A 26337-nucleotide genomic window follows, 5' to 3' on the forward strand; every position below is an offset into this window, starting at 1 on the left:
ATAATCCTTTCAGCACCGTTTAAAAATAGGCAAACTCGAGATATTAATATACGAACTTCCTATAGAATGTAATAGTAAATTTCATAAGATCTTTTAACCTCATAATACCAACAAACCAACATAGAAAATTCATATAGTCCTACTGACATTATAAAATTATTTCTGCTAAATTTGTCTTTCCATATTTTCAGTTAGAAACCATATACGAAATTAATCCCTATATAAACCCCTATATATCCAATAAGATGAACCACGTAGACAACTAGTAGTCTCTATACAGCACACATTTATTTATGTATCTATTTTCAATTGATCAATTGATTATCTGAATCTCTTTGTTTAAAAATGGAATCTATAATTGTAAAATCATTATTTCATTATGTATTTATTGCCTCCTCATCATGTCAGTTTATAACAGAAAACGATGCCAAATTTAATATAGATTATACTACTCTTACTACCTTTGTAAATATGAGTTCTTATGCAACTTTTTAATTAATCCGTTTGCTGCAAGGCATGCGTCATTAATTATAAATCCGATGAAGCGCATTAAATGCAATTTACAATTGCGAGAAATATAATAAAATTCATTAAATGTGCATTTTAACAAAAACAGAAAAATACACAAACTGATGCATTCGGATGCCAGTGATATGATTGCATCATAAACCACATTCACCTGTGGGCGTGCATGACAAATATGACAAGAACAAAAAAACCATCCAGCAAGCCGACTCTTAATGCCATTAAGCCGTGAGACTCTCTATCTCTTCTCCGTCCCACTGTAACAGCGCGCAAGCGAATACAATTACTCAGTCAACCGTGCGGCAAAGAATTGCAAATGCGAACGCACGTGTGGAAATCAAGCGCACCGCCACGCAGACAGACGCAACTAAATTTATGGAAGTGTGCGTGTGTGTTTTTTGAATATGCATATATGTGTCAATATGTATATGTAGAAAGCCACATATGTATGAACACAGCCACACATGCATGAAATCTGCATTGTATGCATTTACACTTTTCGCTTGTGTGTGTGCCTGTCGAGTTCGGTGAGTTGATGCAAAAATAGTTATCCATCATTCATTCACCACACAAATTGGTAAACAAAGAGCGTAAATTTCTTTGTGTAGTATGTGTGTGTGAGAGTCTTAAAATTGTCAAACTACTAGCCGAGGCAGCTGGAAAATTTAAGAAAATTAATTTAAAAAATATTTTCCTTAATTATTTGGATACTTGATTATTTGGATAGTAATGTGTTGATTTTTCGGGATCTCGAACTTTTTCCTAAAATATTGTTATAATCCATACCACTATTATGAAGAGCAAATATTTGTACAGGGTGGCTGATGAATTTTGCTACGCTACATTAAGAAACTCAAATAATTTTTTTTTTTTTCAGTGTATGGAATTCATTTTTCTTTTATTCATGTTAAAGCTCATTCAATTTTATTAAATATAGCTGAATTAGTTTTAAAAATAATGGCATTTAAATGCCCCCCCTGCTCGTTGATGCATGTGCGGCATCTTACCTTTTTTTCTTTTGTATGGCAGCAGTTACAGCAGAGATTGTATCCTCCGTTCGAACTGAAGGGGTTTCGATGGTAAGGTCTTCTGTTGACTGTCCCATGCTCGTCAAAATTGTTTACAAGTCTCATTATGGTCCATCTGCTCGGAGGATTGCCGAACCTTCTTTGAACAGAAACTACGGACTCCAGTGCGTGATAGCGGCGGACAATCCAAATTCTTGTTTCAGTGTCCCAGTTATCCATTTTTGTTAAATGTAAAAGTCAATCTGCAAAATAAAAAAAATTAACCAGATTCATTAAATAGAAAAAAAGTAATTTGATTTTTTTTTTTTTTGGTAGCGGCTTTCATCAGCCACCCCGTATGTATGTTTGTAATGAACTGTGCCGATTTCAAAAATTCACCATTGGAAAGCTACATTCACTTCGAGTAACATAGGCTATATTTATTGCCAGAATCTCGAACTTCTGGAAATAGTTCCCAGGTGAGGGTATCAAAAATACTACGTGATAGAGAATCTTAATCTGAAACTGAACCGAATAAGACCGAATAATTTTCAGGATCCCGAAATATAAAATTTATTTTTTTTTGTCTTTCAATTAACTGTGAGCAATAAAAATAAGTAAGTTCTAGGATGCTTGATATACTCATAAGGAAAGAGAGTGGTAGAAATTGGACTCATAAACATGCATACTATAAAAACCTGGAAATATTTCGGGATCCCGAACTTCGGAATTAATTTAAAATAAATTAATTTTGTTTGAAACTTATTACGATTGCATCAAACTTAGTGCTAGAAATTACCATACGGATTTTTTTCTCAATTCTTATTCCGATACTGTGTGTATGTACATACATATTAATGTATAAGTAATATCCAACGAAGAACATGTGGAAGTGTAAGTGATAACCCACACCAATTTCGACAATACCTTTAAATTTGAATTTTAAATTCCCTTTGGAAATTTCCAAAGTATCTCTCCCTTGACAAGTTTGAAATATTAAATGTCAAGTACAGCTGTGTAATGTCATAAAAATATTTGCGAAATTCCTTATAGACTCGCCAAAAATTAATAATTTCATACTCTTTACACCTGTATACACACACTCAGGTATTAACACCTGTTCAAATGCAATATAGCAGCGTGCTTGTCACTTGACAAATGATATGCAATGCAATAATACAGAATTGTCAAAAATACTTGAAATTGCAAAGAGCAGAAAAATGAAAATTGCACAAACGACAATTGACGTAGATAACGCAGACAGAATTCGCAAACAATTGCCAATTCTCAATGGACAATGCTTTCCAATACAGCTACAGTTGCAGGGAGTAAATTGGCAGCAAAGACACAAAGGACTGCAATGAAAGGAGAGCTGGTCGCAGCGGCAATTCCACTTTATTACCCCACATTCGGACTGCAGTGAGTGGTTTCATATTCTCATAACAATAATCATCGCATTTTGCTATCAACTGTGTGAATTGGAAGTGTTACCTTCGCACCATTCCAATCAAGCTTAAAATGCAGAAATTGCACATGAAAGAAGATTCGATTTCGTGAAATGACAAATTCTTCGCTTGTAATTGTTGCGTGTAATCCGCAACACTTTTACACAGCCAAATATTATTTCTATAAATGCAAACAATTTTTTAACACATTAACAGTGGGCGGGTAGCCAACGCGTGACAAACAACTTAATCGTCTGTACTACAGTGTGTTACTCATACGCACAGGTGCACACGAAGTGGAAATTGTGACAAAATAGCATTGTTGGCGTCACAAAAAGAAAAAAAATTAAAAAGTTGTTGAAAACTGTATCAGTGGTGTATGCAATATTTATATTTATAATACTGAAAGGGTGGTCCAAATGTTAGAAATTTAAAATAAACTAGTAAAATTAAAATTAAAATTAAAATTAAAATTAAAATTAAAATTAAAATTCAAATTCAAATTCAAATTCAAATTCAAATTCAAATTCAAATTCAAATTCAAATTCAAATTCAAATTCAAATTCAAATTCAAATTCAAATTCAAATTCAAATTCAAATTCAAATTCAAATTCAAATTCAAATTCAAATTCAAATTCAAATTCAAATTCAAATTCAAATTCAAATTCAAATTCAAATTCAAATTCAAATTCAAATTCAAATTCAAATTCAAATTCAAATTCAAATTCAAATTCAAATTCAAATTCAAATTCAAATTCAAATTCAAATTCAAATTCAAATTCAAATTCAAATTCAAATTCAAATTCAAATTCAAATTCAAATTCAAATTCAAATTCAAATTCAAATTCAAATTCAAATTCAAATTCAAATTCAAATTCAAATTCAAATTCAAATTCAAATTCAAATTCAAATTCAAATTCAAATTCAAATTCAAATTCAAATTCAAATTAAAATTAAAATTAAAATTAAAATTAAAATTAAAATTAAAATTAAAATTAAAATTAAAATTAAAATTAAAATTAAAATTAAAATTAAAATTAAAATTAAAATTAAAATTAAAATTAAAATTAAAATTAAAATTAAAATTAAAATTAAAATTAAAATTAAAATTAAAATTAAAATTAAAATTAAAATTAAAATTAAAATTAAAATTAAAATTAAAATTAAAATTAAAATTAAAATTAAAATTAAAATTAAAATTAAAATTAAAATTAAAATTAAAATTAAAATTAAAATTAAAATTAAAATTAAAATTAAAATTAAAATTAAAATTAAAATTAAAATTAAAATTAAAATTAAAATTAAAATTAAAATTAAAATTAAAATTAAAATTAAAATTAAAATTAAAATTAAAATTAAAATTAAAATTAAAATTAAAATTAAAATTAATATTAAAATTAAAATTAAAATTAAAATTAAAATTAATATTAAAATTGAAATTAAAATTAAAATTAAAATTAAAATTAAAATTAAAATTAAAATTAAAATTAAAATTAAAATTAAAATTAAAATTAAAATTAAAATTAAAATTAAAATTAAAATTAAAATTAAAATTAAAATTAAAATTAAAATTAAAATTAAAATTAAAATTAAAATTAAAATTAAAATTAAAATTAAAATTAAAATTAAAATTAAAATTAAAATTAAAATTAAAATTAAAATTAAAATTAAAATTAAAATTAAAATTAAAATTAAAATTAAAATTAAAATTAAAATTAAAATTAAAATTAAAATTAAAATTAAAATTAAAATTAAAATTAAAATTAAAATTAAAATTAAAATTAAAACTACCTCCCTTCGAACAACCCTTTGCATTTCAATGCAATTGCCATACGCGCTCATTGTCATTGTTGCATTAGCACACTTCGATTGTTATTGTTGTTGTTGTGTACCGCAAATTGCACGTAACACAGCGACGTGTTGAAATTTACAAATATCTGTAGCAATTTGGTTGTTTGTGTGCTGCAATATCAACTTTCTCTTTGCTTAGTCGTGCCAACTTTGATGATGGCTTTGTTGCATTGAAGTAATCGCTCGCTGTGGCACGATTTCTTTAGGGATCCGCATGTATGTGCTTATGTATGTGTATGAGTAGATATGTGTTCATAGCACTTTACAAAATTATTAATACTAGTGTAGTATTTTCTTTTCGATCGCAGATGAGTAAAGTTTTCATTGAAATTGTTGGTTGCTTCACGGACACGATATGATGAATTAATCCTGTGTGCGAAGTTCGTAGCACAGTTTATTATCTTTGAAGTTTTATGTTAGTACTAGTTCAGAAATGCAAAGCGTAATTGTCTAGGAAAGAACTCATGTGATATACACACATAAAACTTTTATCTAGTTTTTGGTTAAAACATTATTATTTATAAAATTCGGAAATCCAATCTAAAAATACTTTTGTTTACTGTTATTTTGCTTTTGTATATCATTTTTATAGAAATAAAAATATTTTTATAAATTTAAAATAGTTTTGAGTATTATCTAGCGATAGACATTGACTAAACATTTCATAAGTACTCATTGTTGTGTATTTTGTTTTCTGTTATAAACGGACAATTTAGGATTATACATTAAAAATTAAGATTTCCTTCCTTAGGCTCAACCCTTACCGGATTAGTCAAAAACGTCTTTGACTAATCAGACAAAGAAAACGTATTTTGCTTTAGTCCACATCAAGCGAATATGCATTTTTGTCTCATCTAGTGCGGTGTGGGTTTTCACGTATGAAGCTATCGGACAAGAAAAGACTTCTTGACTAATTCAGCTTGGGTGAGCCTTAAACTTCCTATATGGGCATTTTTTAAACATATTTACTTTTTTCACGACCAAAAATGTGGTCACCATAGTTATAAGCCTACTTTTTAGAATATTTATAGTTGAGAGATTAAATTTATAGCAATGGAAAATATGTTGCAAAAAAGCTCATCCTGAAAATTTAATATCCAATATTCTTGAACTAAATGAAAGCTTCTGATATTATGCTATGTAACACTGTTTAATATCTACTAATAATATTCAATTTTAAGCTTATATTTTAGTACACTTTATACTGCGTAACTGTTATTTAACTTTTTGAAATGTTATAAGCTCTGCTGGTAGAGCTTTTAGAGCTTTTTTAACAGAAAGCTGTTATGAATAATAAAGGCAGAGAGATTTATTTTCAATTCGTGAGTACGGGTATAACATTAATTATTTATTCATAATCTAATTAAAATAGATGAGAATACAATTAACACAAATTAAACCGATTTATGACAGAACTTTATATACGATATAAGCTACGATATATACAACCAACGATATAAGGCAACATTTCAAAGAGCGCTGATAATATAGATATCAGTAGGTATTCACCCCTTTTCTATATTCTACACTTATTCATATCTAGTCTTTAACATATATACACTTCTAAATATAGAAATATATGCAGCTTTTCAACTCTTATCATTTATTACCGAACAAAATTCAAAAGAAGGGACAACTAAAATATTATAATAACATAACATAAACTTGCTATAATGAGTTTTATTTGGTTCTTTCTTCTAATCTCTCTCTCATTCTGCGCAAATCAAACAAAATTTAATATACTGCTACACCAAACCAAATAATTATTTATCACAAAACAGCATACAATATCCTAATCCTCTCAAACACACAAGCTCGCACTCATACTACAACATAATTTCATGTAACAATCGCGTGCGCTGCCTTTATGACATCTCTAATAAAATAAAAACGCTTACGATTATAACTGTATATCTGTGGTCATAATTTTACCGAGTTCGTTGAACTTTTTTATCTGTGAAGACTACGCACTGTCTATTGAATTATATATATAAAAATATCTATAGAATGTCAGCTTCACAAATTCATCAAGCATGTCAAGCATTTGGTTTGGAGCAGCGGAAACGGAAGTATTCAATGAAGCGACATAAAAACGACAGCAAAATGTCTTATGCGCACCGTCAAGCGAGTGGAAAGCGCGCTAAGACAGATGTCACTTGCAGCCGCTTATTGCTCATGTAATCAGATGAAAGAAAGCTGACAGACCGCAAAGCCCATAAAGCCCCGACAAAACCTGTTGCTGGCTCGTGAAGCAATTTCAGCGCATTTACTTTGTGTTGACAAAGTTATAGAAATAGAAGAAGACGTAATAAAATGTGGTTCTAAGTATGAATGTAATATAAAAATCTGGCTTTAAGATTGCTGAGGGTGTTATGCAGTTGTGAATAAATGTAGACAAAAGGTTATGCTGTAGCTGAGAGATTAAGTAAGAAAAGCGGTCTAAGTATACTTAGCCGATAATTCTATGCGCAATCTGAAATGAAGAAAATAGTTTTCTAAGTGATCCTCTGTATAGAAAAATATATGAAAAGTAACAGTATTGAGATATAGATATTTTCGAAGTCATCTTAGATTATATCATACCACCACGACTTGGCCTTCACAAATGTCAAAACCAACCAACAAATATTACAGTATATACCTAATACAGACTTACAGTCGGAAAAATTTTTATATTCAATGCTTTACTCATTTTTTCAGGCTGCCGCTCATATTTTGCATTTTTATATTTACTGCCTTCTATATATTTCTATAATTTCCTTCATGCATTGTTCGCTTTTATTGCGTTTGGTATATGCAAACGACAGCAGAAGAATTATTGCTTTTGTGCGTCTTTATGACTGCATTGTGTGCGTGCGGATGCGTTATTGTTGTTGTTTTGTTCCATTTGTGGTAGATTTTATGAGCGCGTTGTTCAACTTTAAACCTATAATACGTAATGCTGTGAGTGGAGAGGTGAGGGTAAGTTGAGGTTGAGGGACATTTAATTTCTTTAATGGAAATATTATTTGAAAAGAAAGAAATGGAGAGAATAGTAATAATAATAATAATAATATTATATTTTACTTTGAGTATTTTTTTTATTCTTTTCGTTGATAAACAATACTAAAATTGAAGAATATTGGTGAAATGGTTGTCGAAGAAGCGGCAAGTGAAATGTTCATAGTCACTCATATAATAAACTAAAATGCATATAATCGCCAATTTAATAAGAAACGTGGATTTTTATATATAATTCATTATAAATGATACTTTAAACTGTAAATTTTTAACTGGAATCAAATTATAAAAATATGTAATGGCGTATACGTAACATTCATAACGTTCAAATTCGTGACCATGGCGTATACGTAACATTAAACACAAGTTGAAAGAGCCGTTGTTTGACAAACAGACGAGAAATCGCTGAAAGATACAAAGGTTATCCCAAAAATCGACCATATTAATGTAGATCCATGATTTTTTTTTTTGAATAACAAAAATTTAAGTTATTTTTTAACACACCTCGTAATGGTAAATTTTATAAGAAACTTGCGTATTTACTAAAAATTATTTATAAATCATTCTATAAGCTGTACGAGGGCTGCTATATATATTTCTGGCCTAGGCAACACTAAGTGTTGCCAGGTGCAATCTGACATTTCCATTGGAAAGTTTGACATTTTTTAGCATAACATCACTCAGAACGTTTTGTCATTTAATCGTGAATTGTTTTATTTACAGGGAATTGAAAAACTCATCTCGGCCAAAAGATGGATTTAACTCGTGAACATTTTCGTGCGATCATTTTTCACAACTTTCAACGTGGATTATCGCGACAAGAGTGCATGGATGAACTAAAATCTTTGTACGGCTATGAAGCACCATCCTATAGCACTGTGAAAAACTGGTACAACGAATTCAATCGTGGCCGACCCTCGCTCAAAGACGAATTCCGTGAAGGTCGGCCAAAAGGCTCAAAAAAGTGCTTCGAAAATTGGTTTGAGCGCATGCAAAAGTGTATAAATCTTGATGGAGAATATTTTGAAAAACAATAAAAACATTTTCGTTGATAAATATTCCTATTTTCATTATTAGGCCACAAATATATATAGCAGCCCTCGTACTGTTAACATTAATCGCATTACAAAAGTTTGAAATGGCGTATACGTAACATGCAATTTGTACCAAAATTCGTGACCGTGTCGTATACGTAACTTTTAATATGTTGAAATTCATTTGACAAGACACTTTTTCTGCGTGACTATAATATTATACTCAACTATAATTAAAAGTAAGCAAGCATTAGCCAAATTTTCAATGGCGTATTTATTCGGCCTGTCAAAATGAAATCAAGGCCTTCATTATCTGAGTTTATAAAGCAATTCTATGCTTAGTTGAATTTTATTCGAAAGAAAAAAGTATAATGCGACAAAAGCAAAGCTAATTATACCAGCGGTTCATACTCGTAGTTAATGCCTACAAACACAAACATACACTTACACACACATACATATCCATATGTATAGGTAAATCTAATATATCAGCAGCTTTCTATCGCATTTGCCCCACGAGCATTTTCGCATAATTTAGGCATAAATCTGCAGAAAGCATAGAAAATCACAGCGGGCTATAGAAGCGCACACACATACGTACAAACACTTAATTTTGTAATAACAACACTCACGCCTACGCTCACCATTGCTATACACTCAAACCATTGCTCTTTCATCACACTTTCGCCACCTTAGTTGCTGCAGTTGGATTGTAAGTTACTTTTTTTCTCGGCAAATCACTTTTGTTTTGCTAAGCAGCTTCGTCCACTTGCGGCGACTCGTGCATTTCGTGCAGCACGTGACACGGCGTCGCTCATACAGTTGACTAGCCAGTCGCGCTCTCACTCATACAACACTTTGCTTTGTCATAAAAAGCTCTACAAGTAGCCGACACTCCCACGAAAGCTTGCGGCGAATTCACGCACAGCTGTTCACCAAATCACTGAAGCGTTGTTGTGTCAACAGAGTTGACTGAGACCGCATCTCATGCAGCTGGCAAGCTATGCGAATTCAGTTCTTCGTGAGCTTTTGCCTTTGGCGCACGCATAACGGTTGTACGACGGTGGTACGCGCGTGCTGACTGCATTCGAATTGTGACAGTTTGATTTGAAAAATTTAAAGAATTATAAATATTCAAAAAAAAATAAATAAAAAAATTAAAAAAATATTGAACAAGTGGAAACCCCTCAAAATAATTATTTTCCGAATCGCGCTTTAAAGTAAACGGTAAAATTGAAGTGTTTTTGTGTATGCTGTAAATTGTGTTTGTGTAGCGTAAAAAGGCTTTAAAAAAAATTAATTTAAAAATAATTTCAAATTCTTGAAAGTCCTTACGATCCTTTAAAAAAGAAAAAAATATTCTCCCTCTTAAAATTTCAATTTAATTAATATGTAAGTGTGCGAGCGTGTGTATGTCATTATCAACTGTTGATGAGCTGCTGATGTCTCTCATCACTATGGCGCTTCAATTATTTTCAGACACACAAACACATCTCCTTACTGCCATTGGAGTCCTGAAACCACACAATTTTAACTGCGTGTGCTCGCTCAATTGACGCGTGAAAATCATTGTGCAAATGTAATCATTCCCATTGTCAGCACTGGTTGTTGCGGTGGCATGAGTGTATTGCTGTTGAGATAAAAGTTAAAATTACCAACGCACATATAACACACATATTAATATGAACGCGTGTTACTTTAACGACTTCAAGTTGATCCCTTCGATTTATTTGCGATTTTCTTCGACAACAATTCACTCGTCGTGTGTGTGTGTGTGTGTATGTTCGATAACAAATATTCATTGTCGTTGTTATGTGCTTGTGAAGTGCTGTGGTTATTCTGTCTGGCGATAATATTGTTGCACGGAGTACATGACAAGCATGCCGATGCATAAATGTAAGAATGGAATTATGCTGGTGGCGAGAAACTGAGATGTACAACTTTGAAAGGACGGAGAAATTGTGTTAAAAGAAGGCAATAACAAAATCAAGCAAATAAAAAGAGAGAAAAAGCAAATAGAAATAAAATTAAAATCACAAAACAAGTGCGCTTAATTTTATCTTAATAAAATAAATAAATTGGTAGATTAATTGTATATGAGAGTTTGTATATGAGAGGTATAAAATTTTCTAAAAAAGAAAACAACGAAATCACTCTGATTCTCACATATGAGAAGTACAAGTAGCAGCAACTTACAAAGCAGATCACTTATAAATTCAAAATGCGAAAGATTTTACCTTAATTTGTGATACAATTTTTATAAATTACTGTTGTCATGTCATAGAATAGATGCGCCACAAATTGCATATGACTTAACTACCTCTTAAAATGTTGTGTATACGCCATGTCATACTTGTATGCACTACTTGGAGATTTACGTTCAAGGGCATTTAAAAACTTTGTATCAGTCATATTTTTTTATAAATTCATTTGTGTACAGAAAGCACTCAAAATTACACTAACAACAACAACAATAATAAGTAATTTTTATTCAACAAATACCATCGTACTAAGAAAAGTAAATTTTTTAGGCGATTATACTACGAGGATTATATTGACTTTATTTTTCTTTGTCTCAGATTAATTTTTTTAATTTATTAAATTGTATTTTCTTTTAATTCATCCACATTCGAAATAACAAAATTCGAAAATTTTTACATTTAAAAGCTACAGTGCTAAAAATTACTCGACTAACTTAAGGGGTTCAGTGGGTTTTAGAGGCTAAAAACAAAAAAAAATTTACAATTTTTTTTTAATATATACAATTATATATTTCATTTAAACATTTCAGCGTATCGTACAGTTTTGTTTGAAATTTTTATTTAAAAATTCCGAAAACTCAGCCGTTGGCACCTCATCTCCCATGACGTGTTCAAAAAAAAGGTCTTGCGGTGGACATCATAACTCATGATTGGTTCACCTAAAATCAATAAACCAAAAATATTTCGATAGTACATGGATAAATCTAGTTAATGATCAAGGAAAAAAAATATTGAAATTTGAATTTTTGACAAAGGTATAACCAAAAAATTAAATTTTCGCCACATATTGGCCCGAAAAAGTTAGTTATAATATAAATATAAAAAAATCCACCGACTTGAAAAATTTAGTTTTGAGATAAATACATTTAAAGTTTTACATTCGTACAGACAGAATTTACATTCTCTTAAAGTATTACTCGGATTGATTTGATATTTTTTTGATAATATTTTAGAGATATTGCACTATTTAATAAGTATATACGTTTTTCATATTTTGAAACCCACCTAACCCATTAAGGCAGCTGCAAAGTGTAACCTACTAGACTAGAAATATATAGAAAATTTTCCTTACGGGTTATCAAAAATGTAATCGTCAGTTTTCTTAAAATTTAGTAAAATTAGTGTTAACTTGCATTCCATCAGTTGTTCAAAACATTTTCTGTGAGATATTATTTATAGTCACTGCCTTAAAGCTTTGAACAATAATGATTTAGCTCTAATAATTACACGCATATATTTATAAAATATATGTTTATATAAAAGAGATCCAATATAAAAGGTTGAGAGTAAAATTTTAATAAATTTAAATGAATGCAATTGCAAAGTAAAAACGTCTAATAAACTAAATTTATAATAACAGATGCATGCGCTATTCATTAAAAAACAAATTGTCTCTACCTTTTTACCTTTGTTGCTTCTGACTCTTAATATTCCACAAAATGAAAAAAATGCCTTAATTTTAGTAATCAAAAAACAAAAGAAAAATTCTTTCCACGTGACTACACCAAGGTTATGTTTACCTCATTAAATGGGAATCACTGTCTAAAGATTATTTTGTTCCGTTCTCTTCCGCTTCTCAACTGAGTATTTCTAGGTGATTTTTTTCTTTTTTTTCCAAAAATATTCCATATAGTCATATCTCACTTACTTGAGATTCCACATTCATTTACACATATATTTATATCTCACTTATTTCTCATTACACCGACAAATATTTATATTTATAGCTTGCCACATGTCAAGTGTCGACTGCACGAAACTGAAAGCCACAAAAATTACTGTATGCCTATACAAGCGCGCCTAAAAGCAGGCTACTTAAAAGTGAAATTTTTATTTCGTTGCTATTATGCCTATCGCGCTTTCATTTACTGACTACCTTTCATAGCGACAGACATAGAGGCTTACATACGCGCCTTCATTGATATGTATATCTAATATATGTATGTGTCTGTATACATATGTATGAATGCATGTACTGGTATGTGTACTACTGTATGACTATGATTTTTGTAAGCATAACCTCGAGTATTTTTGAATTTTCATGCGCTTTGAATTTTGATGCTGCTCATCATAATCAACAACAACAACATCGGCTCTATTTCCCTTTCATATTGCGGTTTTCCGTCTCAATTTCAAGGTAGCTCATTTGTAGCAAACCTTTGGCTTACGTTTAACCCACGAGCAAGGTGCGTATTCCGAACTTTTGAAAGCCGTTTGTATTACAAATGCTTTGAGGAAAGCAAACAGCATAAAAAGTAACCGAAAGTTACACAGTCTTTATTACCTAGAGTCTACGTTTTACAATTCTTTTGCAAACTTTTTGTTGATTTTACATTTTTTAGACTCAATTTCTCCTCTAGTTTACTGTAAAAACAGTTGCGCGACAATCAAAGTGAGATTAGCTGACCTTCCTACCAGCCAAAGTGCGTGTTGGCTTCACAACAGCGTTTTGTTTGTTGTTGTATTAGTGTATCGCATGCTATTTTCATTGCTGAGATTTATGTGGAATTCGTTGCGGGACACCTCTCGTGCTATTCCCATTTGTGGTAAAGCCTTTTTTCTGCTTTTTATATATTTTAGTTGTTAGCTTGTCTACATATGCACAGGAGTGTGTGTATTTGCAAAAAAAATCTGCCCTCGGCATAATCTCATGTGAAACACGTGCAAGCAAATCTCTGATAACACACTGCTCGCTGCGTTTGTTGTTGTTATTTTTGCTGTTGTTGACATTTTTATTAGCCGCTCAGCAGTGGTGAACCCAACAACAAACTTTGCACTGACACGCCGCTGTCTATGGCAATGACCTCGTCTAAGGTTGGGCGCTTAATTACACACGCACATACACATATGCATACACTCATATAGGTTTTTTTTTAATTTTTTCATGTGTGTATGTGTGTGTTTTTGCAACTGCTGTAGTATATTAAAGCAAGTAAAATTTGTTGAAAAAAATGTCAGAAGAAACTTTGCCCACAACTCGTGATTGCTGTCATGCGTGTGCTCTTTCGCTGAGACAGTATATACTCGGTTGTCCAAATGTGCTTAATGGTCGAGTCACGTCTGATGACATTTTAATTTGGTGTGGTGCTGTGCAAAAGTTGACGCAAAGTTTCATCTGTCGGCGGTATTGAAATGCCATGACATATTTATGATATTATGTATGTCTTTATGAGACATGAGTTTTTGTTTTCAAAGTATTCATTGCTCGTTTGTTCATATTATATTGGCTTTTAAGAGGTAGATGAAAATCAAATATATATACTTTAACTGGAAAAAAATGTAATCTTGAAATGATAGAATCAAATAATTTTCCGTAAAAAATCTTCATTCCTCCAAAAATATGGTACTATTAATGAATATATAAAATTCTCACCAATGGGTCAATTTAATCCCATTTTTGACTTCTTCATAAGAACTGAAGTGCTCGTTAGCTAGACCGTGTGCCATCGATCGGAACAAGTGATAGTCAGATGGAGCAACGTCTGGAGAATACGGCGGGTGGAGTAAGATCTCCCATTTCAGCGTCTCCAAATATTTTTTGACCACCTTTGCGACGTGAGGCCGAGCATTGTCATACTGGAGAATGTCTTTATCGTGTCTTTCCTCGTATTGTGGCCGTTTTTCTTTTAGTGCTCGGCTCAAACGTGTCAATTGCGTTCGGTATCGATCTCCTGTGATGGTTTCACTTGGCTTTAGCAGCTCATAATATATCACCATTCTTAAAACGTTGAAACCATTCGCGACATGTTCTTTCACTTAGGACAGCCTCACCGTACGTATCCGAAAGCATTCGATGAGCCTCAGCAAAAAGCAAAATTTCCCGCAAATGTTGAGAATTCGACTCAAAAAGTGACATTTTCAGTTGAGAATAAGCTTGGGATGCAAACAGATCTCTAAAAATATTTCGTTGGGTTAATGTTGACACAAATGTCCAAGATCGATATAAAACGATTTAATCGATTTAATCGACCAGTGCTTGACTCTAGAGACATCTATTGGAAAAGGGCGGAAGCATAGTAATATGACACATAACTGAAGAGACCTTGGTATTTAAGAACGATTGAGTCATTGAGAAAATTTATCCCTTGGTTTTTTCTAATACCAACTCCCCTCCATGTTCTACTCCTTTTTGTGGCTGCCTAATGCATATCAGCTGAAATCTGCAAAAGTTCCTGCGAAAATTCAATTTAACTTCAACGCGGGTTGGAAATTCACATTCATTCAGCACACAATAGAGCCCACTCATTTGCCCAAACAAAAACACACACGCACAAGCGATTTATTAGTGCTGTAGTTTGGCTGCCAGCGTTTGAGTGCGAATTCGTTTGTGCAAAGTTGCATACTTAATTGACCCACATTCGCCAACAAAAAAAAAAAAAGAAAAACACATCGCAAATCAAAGCAAAGTGAAAAATTGGAGGAAAAAACCTGGTTGCGAAATGCACAACGGAAATCACAAAACGAAAAACGCCATTAAGTGTGCGCTTCAGCGCACGGAAATCCCGTTAAGCATAAGTGAGAGCGCATACAAAGCATAAACAAAATGTAAACGCCAATAGCTAGCTATGGGTGTGGGTAGAGGGAGGCAGGGAGCGGCAGCAACTCTGTTTTGTTGTGAAGTGCAAAGCTTGCGTTTAGCAAGAACACTCACACATACACCTCCGCACCCACTTGCATTCAGCGGCAAGCATGGCCGAGAATGGCTCAGCGCCTGCAACTACAACCAAGTGGGAGAATGTGGATAGTTGAGTGTATGGACTCTGCTATCACATATGATATACTTCTTATTATTTTCACCAATATTTGTTTTTGTCATTGAACATTGTAACAAATTTTGCGCGAATAATCTCAACTTCAAGGCGAGACGGCAGACTTGCACACACACATGAGGGATAAATATAAATATATTTAATGTCAGTGTATGTTTGTAGTGTAGAGTGTACGCGTGCAGCCACTTGAACGTGCCACAGCAGCTTTCGCTGACGCGCTTTTTGTTGACTTTTTCTTGCAAAATTTTTTTCGCGATTTTTTCTTTATTTTTATTGTGTCGAAATTGTGCTGACATTTGCACTACACTATAGTGCGCTACATGCTGCGCTGTTTCTTTCAAAATTATATAGTTTATTTTCAACTTTTTTTTTTACTTTTCTCGTAGAAATTATGAAATATGGCTTTTTGGTAAAGCGCTTAGCTTTTCTGTTTATTATGTTGTTGTATTCGTCATAAGAATTCACTTTAATAACTAGATATGGCATTTCACAGCTTTGACATTTATAACAATAAAAGCTTCAAGTTATATTTGAGTTTATTATTCTCTTGTTGGTATTTAAAGCATTGACAGTCCTTTATCACTTTTATTGTTTTTAAAATCTGCGAAGTGTGGGGTATGGTATCTCCGACTTATCAAAGTTCGATCACAGTTTCATATTAACTTTAAAAATTCTTTCCTTTTTTACAAGCGGTGGAGAATATCGGGTCTCACATTGTCATACTTAACCTAATATATAAAATTCTCGTGTCAAGGTGTACGTTATTGAACTCCTCTGAAACCGCTCGACCGATTTTCGTGAATCTTAGCGTGCATATCGGCTAGGGTGGAGAATCGAACAACATCTATTTTCCATCCTCCTAAATGTTAAGGGGGGTCCACCCCTAAATTTTTTTTAACTTTCCGCGAAGAAAATTAAAAAATTTCTAAAATCGGGAAGTTATTGGTTGTTGAAGTTCAAACCGATCTGGCTAATTTTAGTCTTGAAATATTCGTGGAAGACCAGAAAAAGATTAGAAAGTGAGTAAATATGGAAAAGTTGGAGGAAGATACCAATAAGAGAATGTTATTCGAGTTGAAAAGAAAAATATAAAAAGAAAAAACAAAAAAATAATATTTTGAAGGTTGTCATTGTTGCTTTGTTAAAATATTTTTATTGTTATTCAATTGTATAAGGTTGTGTCGATAGCCCAAAACAATTTGTAAAAAATAAGGAAAGGCTAAGTTAAGGTGCAACCGAACATTTTACACTCTCGCAATTTATTGATGTAATTTTATTAAGATAACACACAAATATGACCTATATATTCGGCATAAAGTCCAATAGAAAATCATCATATATAGTATATGAGGGCTGATGTAATTCCAGAACCAATTTCACTCATTTTCACCAAGGTTCCAAGGTTTCCAATGTTAACGGGAATAGGCACCTGTTAGTAGGCAAACAAACGGCACATTCGGCCTTGAAATTACTCCTACATTGCAAATGAACGAAACACCAGTCGGCAAAATCGCCAAAAATAGCGCTTTAACGAAGATTTTCCAAATATTCAAGAAGTCGCTGGAGGTACTGCACAGGACTTTAAAAGATCTTGATTGTCGATAAACGTTTTGGTGGAGCCAGGATTCTGTTAACATGTGACACAACAACGTGTGGCCGGGTCTGCTAGTTTCCTATAAAATCCACTAGCCTTTCTGATGCAGAATTTCTGCTTGTATTTTTCAAAGTTATCTAGGTCCAAACAACTATAGAGAGATGGGGGGGATATCGAACAAACATCTAACAAAGACGAATAACTACTAACAAGAGAAATTTGTAAGAGGTAAAATCTGTCAGATCCGCTTCGACTAAAATTCGTCTATATCTTTCTCTCTTGCGGCGAAGAATTTAAAATTTTGTATAATTTGTGGTATATTTAAATTATTTTATTTAGTTTGATATGTAGCTGAATACCGGTAAAGTGTGTGAACTATATATAGCTCTGTATCGTTCTCGTTCGTCAGAGCCTATAAAACCTTATTCATTCTACATTTAATACTGTCATCTTTGGTCGATTTTAATGTATAACATTCAGGATTTATTCCAATAAGGATAGTTTATTACACATGCTGATCTTTTTCTCATAGTAAGCATTTAGGAGAATAAATCGAATATCTAAATCAATTTTATTTCAGTTTTATTCCAATTTCGGCTTTCAATCTGTAAATTGTAAAAAAAAAATATTTAGCAATTAGTAGGCTTTCAAATAGGATACGTGATAATTTGTCACTTTTCTACTCGCTTATTAGAGCTCAGCTTGCGTTGAAATTGGTTTATAAAGTTTTGTGTTTCTTTGTAAACAATTCAAATGAAGTGAGTGCTTAATTATTTCATAAAACTGGTATAATACTTTCCTAGTGTACTTAGTTATACCAGTATTTTATACTTATGCCAGTTTTTTGTTCGAATTGTCAATCTTTGGATAGCTCTTTATCTGCTCATATGCTCTTTGGAAAAAAATAACATTTCACAATAAAACTTAACTCACTAGTTCCACATAAAAGATTATGCTCGAGTTTGTTTTACATTTTTTAGACCAGTTTTAATATTTTCAATGGTAATTTTGACAAATTATATTAAAAAACTATAATACTAATATTTTTTTATTGATTTTAATTTGAAAATAATATTAATTATCAGAAAACGTCAGGTACGTATAGGATTATCCGCTCTTCGAGAACAACACTTAATTCAGGGAATGCTTCATTGACTTTCAAAAGAAAAGCGAACGAAAGTTGGTCTTAAGAAAATCGCAAAGTCTTAGAATATAGAAAATATATTTTCCAATGAATGTTTAGAACACTTACAAAAACACCACCCAATAAAGGTGAGAATTTCTATTAAATAAAATAAAATAACAAATAAACCACTTGCAAAAACACAGCCATTAATTTCTGGGGTTATAGTCAATTTCCTTGAATTTGAGTTCAATTAATAACCAGTGTGCTATTCACCGAAAAAAACTTTCAAAGCAAATTTTTTAGATAACTAAATTGGACTTCCTGCCTTTTATTGCACCAACACACTTACATATTACTCATATTTGCCTTAGTTGCCGTTAAGTGAAAACCGCAAATGAGCCATAATTCACTATGTAATCTTGCGGTTAAGCGCAAAAAATTATTCGTGCGCCTAATTGCTGGTTAATGCAGGAAAATGCGACGATAATTCAATTTAGCGCAATTATTTAGGCGAATGAGTTAATCAAATTAGCGGTAGAAGGCAAGAAGGAGGGTTAGTAGTAAGTATGGATGGAGTATGGAGGTAGTGTTGTCGTAAGGTTTTATGTGCTTCATAGTAATAAATATGACATAAAAAATCACTTAAACTGCAATTGACGGTAAAAATTAAAAATTTATGTCATTAATAATTTCAAAAAAAAAATATAGGAAAAAATAATAATAATAAATAAATTATAGCAAACAAAATATAGCAAAAAAATATAGGAAGTGCCTGTGAATGCGAAAAAATTATGCAAATAAAAATTAATTAAATATTTTTTCCGCATAAAAATAGAAAGAAAAGCTTAAAGTGGAATTAGTGAAAGAGAAAAATAAATAAATAAGTGCAAACAACAGCAACAAATACAAGAGAGCTAAGAAGTAATTAATTTAAAAGTGGAGCGCTGCCGTCAACGCCGTAAAAAATTAATAATGAAATAAAGTGGCTGGTGAAGGAGAGTGGCAAGTAAAAAGCACAGCAAAAGTGTTTGAGTGTAACAACAACAAAGTCACTCAACTTAAAGGCAAGCGAGTGTTAAATTAAATAGCAAATAGTGTTGAATATATATATGAGAGTGTGTATGTGTGTGAGACCTGCAAGTAAGACTGTAGGCAAGTGTGCAGAAAATAGCGTCTTTATTTATTAAAGCCATTTATCTGCATAAATAAATGCAAGCTGGCAACACTAACGCAAATTAACGGCAGAAGAAAACGCACAAGTAAATACAAACAAACACACTTCGAAGACAGACACACACATAGAGCACACCAACGCAAGAAAGTTCCAACTAAATGAAAGGTGCAAAAATAAATACGCCGGAAGCAGCAACAACAACTGTAACAACAACAACAAACGTTGCCAGCATTCCGTGCGCTTAAGCAGCGACAGTCCCTACTAAAGAGAACGCTCACCAGCGTTAAACCTTAATTGCCTCGCCTTCATGCATATGCGTGAACACATACAGACACACAAACAAAAATAAAAACAAACACGCACACACGCAGGGAGTCATGCATGGAGCGCTCTGAGTGCGTTCGTTCGGACAGCTTGGCTTGACTTGGCAGCTGTGTCTTCGCGGAGCAAAGCAAATTTCTTGCAAGCTGCAGAAGTTTCAGGACACGCTGTTGATTAAGTAGAAAGTTTACAAAAACAACAACAACAAATTTTAAAGCAAATAAGTGTAGTCAACGACATGTGGTTCTTCGTGTATATCTGTTTGTGTGAGTTATGTCGTCATAAAATTGTTAGTTGTGTTGGACACTGAACGCCGACAACAACAATAACTACAACAACACACCTAAACGTGACAAATTCAGCAAGAATCTTTCAACTTTAACCTCGACAAGGTCAAAAGAGCGCCAACAAAAATGAATGCAGCACAGAGCGGTGGCCACACGAGCAGCTCCTCGATGGGCAAGAAGGGCTCACAGATGGAGGTAAATTTGTGGTTATTTTAATATTTTTTTTTTATGGAATGATATTTTTGGGTAAATATTGTATTTTTGTACACTACGTAAGCTTATCAAAGTATATCAAATTTTATAACGGTACTTTGTTACAACTATAAAATCTCTTATAAAACTCAGATTTGTTTATAACTTAATTTTGGAAAATACCAGGCAACTTGATTTCCTATAGATTCTATTAAATTTTGAAAATCGCCACTTCAAAGAGAACAATGAAGGCGATGCAAAAATATTATACCCATCAACACAAGTCATAAAAATTAAATTGAAAGCATTGCATATTCTCCGGGCAGCAGGAGCCAGCTGCAAGCAGGCACTTTGATGTAGAAAATATAGAAATATGAAAATTTACAGCTACATTAGCAGTAACAATTTGGCATGTGGCATGGCAGCACTTGAGTGTAATGAGCGTGTTTATTGCAGGCAATTAATGGCAATATTTCACGAAATAATAATACTAGCTGTTGTTGTTATTTTTAGAAATGGTAGCACAAAAAAAATTCACTAAAATCTATTTAAAACAAAATTTTTGTACTCGCCTACAACAATAACAGCAAATAAGTGGAATTGTTTTGTGGCAAATTGGCCATAAATGCAATGTAGCATATACATAAATGCGAGACAATTGACGCCTTGAGTCTGTAATAGAAAGCTAAGAACAATATTTTTGTTGTTGTTGCGCGGTCATTAAAATTCGCAATTCATTATGGCGCAAATATTTCGGTACTTGAGCTTTCAATTAAATTGCTCTATCGAGTGGAATGTCTTGTTTGAACGCCTCGCAGATGCAAGTATAAAATGAATGATGACATATTTATATTTGACAATCTCGCGAACATGTTTTGTAATATTTAAAAATTATTTTTAATTATAAATTTTATTGAGCGAAATTTTAAAATATCATAATTTAATTTCTCTTAGTAATATTCATAGTTGGCCAACATTGTTTTAAAAACCTTCTATTGGTGACAGTGTATTGTTCGAGAAATTGGACAAAAGCTTTACTGGAATATTAGGCTACACAAATATGACTGACATACGATCGCGATTGTCGCAAAAAGTGCTCAAAAATTTGGTAGAACGCGGCGGTCAATTGCCTGAAATAATTTTTGAAACAGAATTACAAACCCTTATCTCCCAATATAGCTAAATTCTTGGTCATAAGATTCAATTATACTATACACTAACTTTTAAAGCAGTATTTCTAATTCAGTTCTATATTATCTTAAATGATTATTTGTATTTTAAGTTGGAAAACATGTAAAATAGATTAATTGTTATGGCAAAAACGACTTGTCTCTGGGTATTGGACCAAACTATTTTTTTCCAGGAGATTGAGTCATAAGTAAAAAAATTAATTCTCCGATTTTCGAAATTAGCCTCCTAAATCGAAGTATTTGATATTGAACTTCGAAAAAAGACTTTAAAAAAATTAATTTATAGCTACTAAAAAGTCCAAATTTTGGATAAAATCTAAATTTTCCTCTTATTTGTTTTGAAAACAAAGCTGAATTTGTATAGTGTTGGAAAACATTTATTTGCGATTTTTCTACATTTTTTTTCAATGTAACTCAGCTTAATAAACAACATTTTTTGTTTTCTGTTCCGGGGCGTAAATGTACAGAGAAGATGATCTTTCAACTCGTAAATGAAATTTATGCCACACACCTCCAGCGACTGTCTTTGAGACCTGTTAATTGTCATCCCAAATGCAAGTCTCATTGGAAACTGAATACGTTTGAACTGAAATGGCAAATCTTTGGAACCCAAAGAAATTCGTGGAATCAAGCATTCTGTTCCCTTGTAAGTCCCTTTAAAAAATTCTTGCAACTATTACATTATTCGATAGCGGCTATCAAGATTGCGAAGCATAATAAATGACAAAGCATTATAATGACAAAGAATTTAGAAATTTCACTGGATAATTCACAGCTTCGTCTTCATTTTCAACATGATCGATCGATGTGTATGAACACAAATCTCCCGGAAGTTGACTTTAAGTCGTATAGATTATATCATCGACATCGGTATTTTTGGCAGTTAAAAATCTGCGTGCACTCAACCAATCGTAGTTACGATAAATTTGGCTAATGTTCGGATTGATATCAAACCATTAGAAGTATTAACCAGAATTTGCCCAGTTCTTTGCAAATCTTCTGCGGTGCTTTCCTGTTGCAGGAACACACGCATATTCATGGTCAATCATATGGTTTTCGCGTGCCGCCACAAGTACGATGACTTGAGGCATGTGTTCAATTCCTCCGCCGCTGTTGATTTCGAAATAACAGAATGTGTTTGTCAATAACAGTATCATTACGCCACCAAAGCGATGCTTATTATTCCACAGATCTTTCATTGTTCTGTCAAGTGCTTCTAGAAAATTTCGCTCATCTCATAGATGTTTCATAGGTTTGCATGTTTAACTGAAGCTAGAATGTCGAATGTGCCGTTCTTCCAACTTCAAGTAGCTTTGCTGCAGTTCCAGTAGACGCGAGAGCCAACGTAATGCCATTTTGAGATCGTATTGTTGCCAAAATCAATGATATCAGAATCAATCAGGATTCCCAGTTCCACCGTGCGTATCAAGAAATAAAAGTCCACCATTTCCATCATGGACAGCCTTAATCAATTCATCATAGGTTGTCTTTTGCTGCTCATTAAATAATGGAACATTTCTTTATACTTGTTGCTCCAAAGTTATTCTGTCGTATGCACGATTCAGTACATCTCTAATTTGACGATTTGGTGATGGCATATGAATTTCAATGCTTCATTGTAGATGTCACCGTTCATTTGCAATTTTGAAATCTCTGTTGCCACTTGCCAATTTCCGACTTTTCCGAATTGTTTTTTTATAGATAGATTGAAAAAAGAAATGTATGGAAAACAACACTTTTTGATCCACAACGAACAACCTCTGAACATTTCATCAAGAATGGTCCAACCGTTCTCGATCCTTAGCGTATCTAATCTTGAACCGCTTTCGCAGCTCAAGGAACGGAAGCCCTCAAAGATAAATAATTTCTCCCGTTTTTTACACATTTACCACTGTATCTTCGCTCCTGATGCTATATAGCCTATACCTTCGATAAATGGACTATCCAACACAAAAATAATTATTCAATTCGAACCAGTAGTTTAGGAGATTAGCGCGTTCAAACAAACAAACAAACTCTTCAGCTTTATAATATTAGTATAGATTATTCGCAAGGCTAACGTTGCCTACATCTCGGCGCAATGAAATATTAAACGGGTTCCCTTAAAAATTCTGACAGTATATAACATATTTCCTATTCGATCCGTTGTATTTTTGAAGCGTGTGAGCACGCGACTGACAACTCGGAAAAATTAAAATTTAAAATTTTTTGGAGTTGGGAGAAGATGCTATCATTTTCACTTAAAATTTTGCGAAAACATATATTAAATACTGCGATTTAATTAAGTTATTATTGTAAATTGTTTATAATACATACAAAACCAAAAATTTTTGTATTAAAAAATATATATTTTAGTCTGGCATTTTGAGAAAATTGTATGTAAGATAATAACATACATATCTACTTTACAAGTAAATCTCATAATAAGACACTGTTTTTTACCTAGTTGAGGCAACACGAGTTTCTAGAAGGCGTCTTGAATTATCTAATTCTAAAGCCAAAAAAATTTGGTTCACAATTTTATAAAAAGCTATCGTAAAAGGCTTGAAAGTAAATAATTCGATTACTTTTTCCCCGACTTTCATAACAAATTGCCGTAGGTGGGCGCTCAAGACTAGCCTAACCCCTTAATACACTCTTTTCCACATAATACAACGAGAATTCCAAACATATAAATTTTGGTTTCATATTAAAATAAAAACCCCGTTATGCAGAACTCAAAGCATTCAAAAAATCTAATTCCGTTCCGCCGAAGAGCATAACACTAAATTTTAGGCTTGAAAGTTTCGCAAAACCGTCATAAACTCAACCACAGCGGTCAGCAGAAAACACAACCACCACATGCAGCTCACCGCCGACGGACACGAGTGAAATGGCGAAATGCGCGGCGAAATACCAGTGGTAACCACAGCAGCAGCGGTGGCGGTGGCGATAGCTGCAGCAAGCACACTTGGCACTGAATGCGTGGAACACAATTAAACAAAGTTGAAACTGCAATAAATTAGTTTTCATGGCGAAACACGCAGCAACAACAGCAAATACCACAACAACAACAACACAAACACATACAAATGCACACAGAAATACAAACAGCGCTAATTCGCAACAGCGCAATGGGAGATAAGGCAGCGAGCAAAAATTGGCGTGAATAAAAATGGCAACAACAACAGTAATAACAACAAAACGTCACTTCATCATCACCACCAAGCTCCAGCGCCGAGACCAACCGAACTCAGGCGAACGAAATTCAATTAACCCACTTCTGTCGCAAGCACAAAGGCCTGGAAGCGACAAAAACAAGAACTACACTGACAACAACAACAGCCGCATGGAAATCACAGCACATGCAAAGAATTAACAGCGGAGACACTTTTTCGCCGCTGCTGCTGCTTCTTCTTCCTCGCGCACCGCTCTCATTTTTAATAGCGAAACTTTTAATTGGATATTATTAAGGCGCACGCTGAGTGGGTGTGGCAGTTGCCCGGCAGCGTAAAATGTGACAAAGCCAAGTGGCTAGCCACTTTTTTATGCCACAACAACTTCAGCTACGGCGCACTCTACATAAATAACAGCTCGTTATGCGGCGTCCACGGAGAGTTCGCAATTAATGCGCTGCCGAATAGTGGAAAGTGGCAAGCGGAAAATTTGACAGTTGGTCAGGCGTTAGCGCTGACGCCTTCGCAATAAAAAGCTTCGTAATTATGTTGCAAATTAATTTTTTGAAAAAGAACCAGTTAGGTTTCTGGTGGGGTGGGTGGAAATATGTGTGAAATTGGCTCACTTTTGCTGTGTTGAGTGAAATTGTGCAAATTTATTGGGGAAATAGAGGGTAAAATCTAAAAGGCTTATGTTTAAGTGGATCCATTTTAGATGTTTTTTCCATGCTGGAGGAGTTCCCTAATTTGCCAAACTAAGCTAAGAACATATGACGAAGTCTATTTTAAGGCATTTTGGACCACGCTAAGTTCTAGTTACTTGTTAACAGTTAGACTCAGTGAGACGCGCTCAAAAGATTTCTGCAGAATATTATACATTGCCTTAATTGAAGTAATGATTGTAGAGTTTAGACAAAACTCTCGAGAATTTTTATATTATTATAGTTATATAAATATTTCATAACAAATTCATTCATTGTAATTGGTAATTGTAATTGACTTTGGTAATAAAAAATTTACAATCCTAAATGTAGGCAACAATTTTGTAAAATTTGTCAAAAAGATATGAATTAGCAAATATTTAGGTAGTAGCTGTGTTATCAAGATCCACACAACATGTATGTGATTGGCGTTGCAACCGTTTAGCCGGTTATAGCCGAATCGACGATAGTGCGCCACTTCTCTCTCTCCTTCGCAGTTCGGCGCCAGTTGGAGATCCCAAGTGTAAACAGATCGCTCTTCACTTGGTCCCTCCAACGGTGTGGAGGCCTTCCCCTTCCTCGGCTGCATCAAACACTTTCAGAGCTAGAGCACTTTCATTCATTCAAACAACATGACCTAGCCAGCGTAGCCGCTGTCTTTCTATTCGCTGAACTATGCCAATGTCGTCGTATAACTCATACAGC

At 32.9% G+C, this 26337-nt stretch overlaps 1 protein-coding gene across 2 annotated transcripts in view; it reads left to right on the forward strand.

Moving 5' to 3' along the window:
* The window catches only part of LOC105213776 (inactive dipeptidyl peptidase 10), a 201794-nt gene that overhangs the window by 61493 nt on the left and 113964 nt on the right, over nt 1-26337 (forward strand). The window contains exon 1 of one of the 2 annotated variants that reach the window (XM_011186832.3): nt 19357-20589. The exons of the other annotated variant lie outside the window; for it this stretch is intronic. Coding sequence (XP_011185134.2) covers nt 20521-20589 — 69 coding nt within the window. The 5' untranslated portion in view covers nt 19357-20520. Of the gene's footprint in view, nt 1-19356; nt 20590-26337 lie in introns of those variants that run through there. 2 annotated transcript variants of the gene reach the window in all.

Source organism: Zeugodacus cucurbitae, chromosome 5, assembly GCF_028554725.1.
Source record: "Zeugodacus cucurbitae isolate PBARC_wt_2022May chromosome 5, idZeuCucr1.2, whole genome shotgun sequence".
Taxonomy (NCBI): Eukaryota; Metazoa; Arthropoda; class Insecta; order Diptera; family Tephritidae; genus Zeugodacus; species Zeugodacus cucurbitae.